Genomic DNA, 6,877 nt, shown 5'->3' with positions numbered 1-6,877 from the left:
ATATCTATATTATAGGCACAAATTAAAATATAATGGTACATAAAAGTACGTAAAAATAAGCGGGACAATACCTTGACCCTTGGTTTTTTCACATGGGACTTGGCTATTCCGTAAGAACATTTTCCTTCTTAATTCTTAATTTCTCCCGACGAAAAACTCAAACTTAGTTGTCACATCGAAGATTTAGCCGCAACCTTTCTTCTAATTACAATTAAGACCAGACACAATAATTAAGGATTTGCTCAACCCCTCGTATGATACGCTCGCTACTCGCTCTTCACTCCTCTCTTCGGTTGTGAATCGTCCGGCGCTACTAAATCAAATCCATGATTTCCTTGGTGATCTTGTTATCTTACTAATATATCCAATTTAAATAAATTTAATTAATCTATTTATTGGTTCCGCTCTGAAACCCTAACCCTCCCCTATGAATTATAAAACATGTGTCGACAATCAAATCAATTCAAATTTAATTTAATGTAATGGAAGTAAAACGGTGAGGCTTATCCAATTTCAAGCCTTATCAAGATTGTGTTGATGCATGCGAAAGCAAGGGTAGAGAGAGAGATTGTTGTAAAAAGCTTATACCTGCTTTCAATATCTCATCTTCACTATTTTGCCATACTCCACCCCTTGATCAGCATCCTCATCTTGTCCTCGTCAAACTTTATCTGATAATTCGCCGCTGATCTTATTAATTTCAGATTTTACGATTGGAGTAAAATAATAGCAAATTTACTTTACTGTTTTTATCCACAAATTTATGTCTGTGCATTACCATAACCGTGTGTGACTTTGTCAAATTGAAAAGAAAAGTACATCTCATTGGTCTTTCATACATTTAGAAGACACAACAACAACTTTAATAAGAGTTGGTCCAAGAAGTAAGATACTGGATATAGGAAAAACATGTGCATAGAAGTTTCAGAGCATGTTAAACCATTGACTGGAATATTTTTGCAACACACTTTCTACTTTTCACTTCTTTGGTGGGTTTGGCATATCACATATTCATTCTAGTAGTCCATAAATTTTGCTTTTGTTAAATTGAATTCTGTCATATTTACTGTAAATTTTTGGCAATGGACTCCAAAATTGGCCTTCAATTCATCTTTTACATCTGTTTGTTTTGTGTATTGCTCAACAAAAGCCCATTGAAAATTACTGTAATTATGATTATGAAGGCACTTATGCTCCGAACAGCGTTTTCCAAAAGAATATTCAAACAATTCCTAGCATTTTGAATCGTTCGGATGCAACTTTCTACAACTTCTCAATTGGTAGTAATCCAGACCTTACTAATGTCATTGCTCTTTGTAGAGGTGATGTTGGTGTCACTAGATGTAGAAGTTGTCTTGGAGTGGCTTATAATCAGCTAACAACAAAATGTGCTAATGAAAAAGAGTCGATTATGTGGAGAGATGAATGTATGTTAAGATACTCTGATCGAGGTATATTCAATAAGATTAATACCTTTTTTTCCAATGCATTTGCGTTTGATAAGAATTTGGCCGCTGATGCAAATGAGTTTAATAAGAAAGTGAGGAGTTTGTTGGACAGACTGCAAGAAAAAGCGGCTGCAGGTACTTCTCTTCTAAAATTAAATACTGGAAATATCAGTATCACTGATAATACGACCGTTCATGGATTGGCGCAGTGTACTCCTGATTTGACTGCTATGCAGTGCAAAGATTGTTTGGATGAGGCTTTTGCTTACCTTCCGACTTGTTGTGATGGAAAACGTGGAGGAAGAGTAGTTATGCCTAGTTGTAATTTTAGATATGGGACTGGTTTACCTTTATTATGAGGACTGGAGCTGAAATGCCACCACTGACTGATGGATCATCTTTGCCTTCGACTCCTGATGCAAATGATTTTAATAAGAAAGTGAGGAGTTTGTTGGACAGACTGCAAGAAAAAGCGGCTGCAGGTACTTCTCTTCTAAAATTAGATACTGGAAATATCAGTATCACTGATAATACGACGGTTCATGGATTGGCGCAGTGTACTACTGATTTGACTGCTATGCAGTGCAAAGATTGTTTGGATGAGGCTTTTGCTTACCTTCCGACTTGTTGTGATGGAAAACGTGGAGGAAGAGTAGTTATGCCTAGTTGTAATTTTAGATATGAGACTGGTTTACCTTTATTATTAGGACTGGAGCTGAAATGCCACCACTGACTGATGGATCATCTTTGCCTTCGACTCCTGAGCCTTCTTTACTGCCAGGTTGAATTTTAACTTTTTTAACGTTTTATAAAGTGTAATAAGTATTTTTGATGTTTACCAGATCTAAGTGCTTGTGTGATTCTTATAACTTAGCTTGTATCACAAATGTTTCGTTTAACAACTATACGATGTACTTGATAAGCATATCTGTTAATGTGCAGGCGAAGGCAGCAATGATAAGAAAACCACAGTTACAATCATCATTGTGGTCGTTCTAGCTATTGGTTTAGCAATACTAGATTGTATTGGAATTTCAATCTATTATAACAGAAAAAGGAAGCAGAGGAAGCTTAAGGGTGATTATGATTATAAGCTCAATCTGCTTTACTTTTACAGCACTTCTACTTCACTGTTGATGTCGTCTGACTTTTTACTAATAATTTTAATTTATATCTGATACAAAGCTTTGGATGAGATGAGCACTGAAGAATCTTTGCAGTATGATTTTGATACTGTCAAATCTGCTACAGAGGATTTCTCTCATAATAACAAACTCGGACAAGGTGGATTTGGAGTTGTCTATAAGGTAAACAAAGAAAGGACTGTATTTTAATCCTTTGTATTGGCTTGTTAAGTATAAATATCAACAAATTTGACAATATTTGGACATGGACCCTGCTCGAAATATATCAGGGTACGTTACCCAATGGTAGAGAAATAGCTGTGAAGAAGGCTGTCAACAAATTCAGGACAAGGTGAGTTAGAGTTTAAAAACGAAGTCATGTTATTGGCAAAACTTCAACACAGAAGTCTACTTAGACTCCTTGGTTATTCTATCAAAGCCACATAGAGGCTATTAATATATGAGTTTATACCTAATGGAAGCCTTGATAATATCATATTTGGTAACTCTCTTATCTCTTTGTAAACTCTTTAAAAGACATTTTCCCCTTCTTTAGAACTCAACATCTCAATTTAGAGATGTATCTAGTTTTAATAACTATATTTGTCCTTGAAATAACTATTTGTAGTGTATTATTGTCTCAAATAACTCTTTTAAGTTATCACTTCTCTCACATATGCAGATAGAGAAAATTGTAGCAATCTTAATGCGGAAACTAGGTTCAAAATTGTTATAGGTTTTGCCCGTGGACTTCAATACCTTCATGAGGATTCTCGTATTCGGATCATCCTTCAACCTAGCAACATTCCGCTGGATGTAGATATGTACCCAAATATAGCAGACTTTGGTATGGCAAGGTTGTTTGAAACTGAAGAAACTCGAGCTAATACAAATAGAATTGTGGGCACCTAGTAAGTGTTAATCTATATGATAGCAAGGTTTTATCTACGCAATCATGCTTCTTCTAATCAATTAACACATTGTTCTCTGCATCCAAAAATCTTTTTTTCTGTTACAACTTACAAGTCAATATACTATGAAATATACTATGTATTATGCAATTTCTGTAACGAACAAGGAATGATTTTATTGAACTAATTTACGGTGGATACATGGCAACGGAGTATCCACTTCTTGGCCAATTCTCAGTTAAATCAGATGTCTTTAGCTTCGGGGTGGTGGTTTTAGAAATTGTTACCGGTCAAAAGAACAATTTTCGAAATGGAGAAAACAGAGAGTATTTTCCAGGCTATGTAAGCTTTCGTACTAGACATGTATTCATAAACAATGAGAATTTAATTATTGTTTCAATATAGACTCGGGTGATTTGTAATTCAATAAAGAATCTTGTATGAATAATCTCGATTTCTACTTGCCATAAGGGCATCAATAACATTATTAATAATAATCTCAATTTTTTCAGGTATGGAAAAAATGGCGAGATGGAAGTGCGTTTGACGTGATAGATGATCCCTCAGTAAAGAATGGAGGAGAATCAACTAATGGCGTGATAAGATGCATCCACATTGCACTGCTTTGTGTTCAAGAAAATGTAGTAGATAGACCAACCATGAACTCTGTACTTCTCATGTTGAGTAGTGCTTCTATGGCCTTGCAAGTACCATCCAAACCTGCATTTAACAACACTGGTTCATATTTCTCCATTTTTGGTAGATCAAGCTTCATCCGAAACCCAGTCTACTGGGAGCAAAGAGGAAGCTTTGACAGGATCTAGAAATGAGGCTTCAGTTGCGGATTTAACTGGCCGATAATTTTCTGATTGTGGAACTACATTGTAATAATGTGATATGTAATTTTTCGATTCAAACTCTATAAATTCCCTGTGTAGGAAAAAAGTCAGATCAGCACAATACTTTGATAAGATAAACTCATGAGTTGGTCTCTCGGTGCCCCCATCGCCTGCTAGACGTTAACTACAGCTAAATTTGTTGAGTTTTCAATAAAAACAAAGTGATTTTAGATAAATGTAAAGAGAAGTGGCAAAGAATGACACAGTGAAATAAATTGCTGATCGAGAATTAAATAAATGGAATTTTGATATCTCATTAACTTGATTAAGATTAGCATTTATATTTAAAAGCCAACTTAGGAACCATAACATTGATGAAATAAAATAACTAATATGCTAATTTTAATATGGGGGCACCTTCAAATAGAGGCCCAATCTAAAAATTCCCTTACTTTGTAGGCCTAAATTTGTTCTCATTGATGAATTATATACATCAAGCTAGCTCGGTATAGATTGAACAATGATACACTTGTGAAATAATACTATAAACTTCCTAAAATTCCAGGTGTCAAAATTGTATTAGATGAAATGGAGACCCAATCCGACATCAACTTGCCATTGGCTAAAACCATATCCAAATTATCCAACAAAGCAATACCTAGATAAGATGCAGACTTAGTTACTCTACATCACATAAATAAACTAATAATACAACCAAGAATTTGTGTTAAAATCAACCCATCGTTATATTCCACATATACCATATCTATTTCTTGCTACAAAATCTTTACCAACTGAAAAATAAACCAGTAAAGAGATGGCATCAATGGCTGGTCTACTTGGTTCCTCTCAAGCTGTCTTGGAAGGTAGGCTTCAGCTCAGTGGCTCAAGAAACTTAAGTGTGGCTAGCAACAACAGGGTGAATGTTGCTCGATCAGGGTTCAGTGTTAGAGCACAGCAGGTGTCATTCGAGACCGAGACTAGCCGTCGCGCTGTCCTTGGTCTTGTGGCTGTTGGTTTAGGTGTTGGTTCTTTTGCCAAGGATGGGCTTGCCGCTGCAACTTCAATCAAGGTTGGACCACCTCCAGCTCCGTCAGGCGGTCTGCGTAAGTCCCTGTTTGCACTCGAAATTCGATATAGTAGTACATTTTAGTTTATGGCTTTAACTTGCAAGTCAAATTGGTTTGAAGCAAAATGGTTTTTTATAATTTAAAATACAGACAAAACAGTTGTAGAATTCTTATAAGATTGAAATATCATAACTTGCAAGTTTGATTTTAGCAGCATGATCAACAAAATCAAATTTCAATTGAATTGGACCGTGTACCATTTTTTTATTTTGCAAGTCATGTAAAATTTACATTGAAATCAGATAAACTTCAATACTGTGTCTTGCTCCGTGACAGAGAAAATAAACTCGATACTCCGTCTCCGTCCTTTTTACTCTATAAAATATAATCACCAAATGAACAGAGATTCGATTTCTGTTGTGCTGGACAACGTTACAAGTTGAAGGTGTAGTGCTATCACGTCATAGTATTTCACAATAAGTAAATATTGTGCTAATATTTCTGAGAGACGTGGATGATAACTTTTCCCATATTTTTACACAAATCTGTGAAATTGCAGCTGGAACTGACAACTCAGATGAGGCCAGAGACCTTGATATCCCGCTAAAAAAGCGTTTTTATCTGCAACCATTGCCACCAACCGAGGCAGCAGCGAGGGCAAAGGATTCAGCCAAGGATATTTTAAATGTGAAGGAACTTATCGACAAGAAGGCATGGCCATATGTTCAAAATGATCTTCGTTCTAAGGCTTCTTATCTGCGCTATGATCTAAACACTATCATTTCTGCTAAGCCAAAAGAGGAGAAGCTACCACTCAAAGCACTCACCGACAAGCTCTACACAGTTATTAACGAAGTGAGTTAACACCTTAAACTCTGCACTGTAGTATTTTCAGTTGGAGCAAATTACTAACATCATAATAATCCATAGGCAAAACATGTAGTTTTCTGGATATACTAAATTTTAATGTGTCTTTCCACTTTTTGTTCTTCGTGTAGTTGGACTATGCAGCAAAAACTAAGAGCACTCCTAAAGCAGAGAAAGCCTATGCTGAAACTGTTACCGCACTGAATGATGTTCTTGCAAAGCTTGGTTAGAAAACCTTCATGTATCATCATAAAAGATTTTTATGTTAAATGATCAATGCATTCTTTGTTGAGGTTTCATTAACATGTGCTGTTTAAGGAAAATGTGATATAAAATGACTCCACATCTCTATGCCGGCCAGTACTCATTCTGTTACTTCCAAGTCAGTTTAAACTGTTCATTGTTATCTTTCTCCTATAAAATTGGTCATACGGTAGTCGAACCAAGCATGACCAACAAATCAACCATATTACAGCCTCATCTTACACATTCAAAATTATGCAGACAGGGAGGGGGGCTGAACTAACTTCGAAGTTGCAATACAATTTTAAACTGAAGTTGAAATACAATGACCAACTAGCAACCTTTAGTTTACAGATTATAACACATTTGGACAAA

At 35.7% G+C, this 6,877-nt stretch overlaps 2 protein-coding genes and 1 long non-coding RNA gene across 6 annotated transcripts; all 3 read left to right on the top strand.

Annotated features, from left to right (window-relative positions):
- The first annotated feature begins 1,082 nt into the window (after nt 1–1,082).
- LOC141679836 (cysteine-rich repeat secretory protein 38-like) lies at nt 1,083–1,807 on the top strand. Its single transcript, XM_074486219.1, has 2 exons — nt 1,083–1,122; nt 1,185–1,807. The coding sequence occupies exons 1-2, from the start codon at nt 1,083–1,085 to the stop codon at nt 1,805–1,807; spliced, it is 663 nt and encodes a 220-aa protein (XP_074342320.1).
- Nucleotides 1,808–2,180: 373 nt separating this feature from the next.
- On the top strand, nt 2,181–4,475 carry LOC141678764 (uncharacterized). 4 transcript variants are annotated; one of them, XR_012557904.1, is made up of 5 exons: nt 2,181–2,525; nt 2,634–2,755; nt 2,863–2,924; nt 3,255–3,483; nt 3,996–4,475. It is a non-coding gene; the product is annotated as an uncharacterized LOC141678764 (long non-coding RNA). The 4 variants fall into 4 exon arrangements; XR_012557905.1 differs by adding an exon at nt 3,697–3,825 and having other exon boundaries at nt 2,181–2,755; XR_012557903.1 differs by having other exon boundaries at nt 2,218–2,229; nt 2,391–2,755.
- Nucleotides 4,476–5,046: 571 nt separating this feature from the next.
- Nucleotides 5,047–6,558, top strand: LOC141677512 (oxygen-evolving enhancer protein 3-1, chloroplastic-like). The gene is made up of 3 exons (XM_074483481.1): nt 5,047–5,428; nt 5,952–6,247; nt 6,391–6,558. Exons 1-3 carry the CDS (start codon nt 5,140–5,142, stop codon nt 6,487–6,489), a joined length of 684 nt encoding a protein of 227 aa, XP_074339582.1. The 5' UTR covers nt 5,047–5,139; the 3' UTR covers nt 6,490–6,558.
- Nucleotides 6,559–6,877: the final 319 nt, after the last annotated feature.

Source organism: Apium graveolens, chromosome 8 (genome assembly GCF_009905375.1).
Source record: "Apium graveolens cultivar Ventura chromosome 8, ASM990537v1, whole genome shotgun sequence".
Classification (NCBI taxonomy): Eukaryota; Viridiplantae; Streptophyta; class Magnoliopsida; order Apiales; family Apiaceae; genus Apium; species Apium graveolens.
Note: the sequence above shows the minus strand (reverse complement) of the source record. Positions and strands in the feature narration are given on the sequence as shown.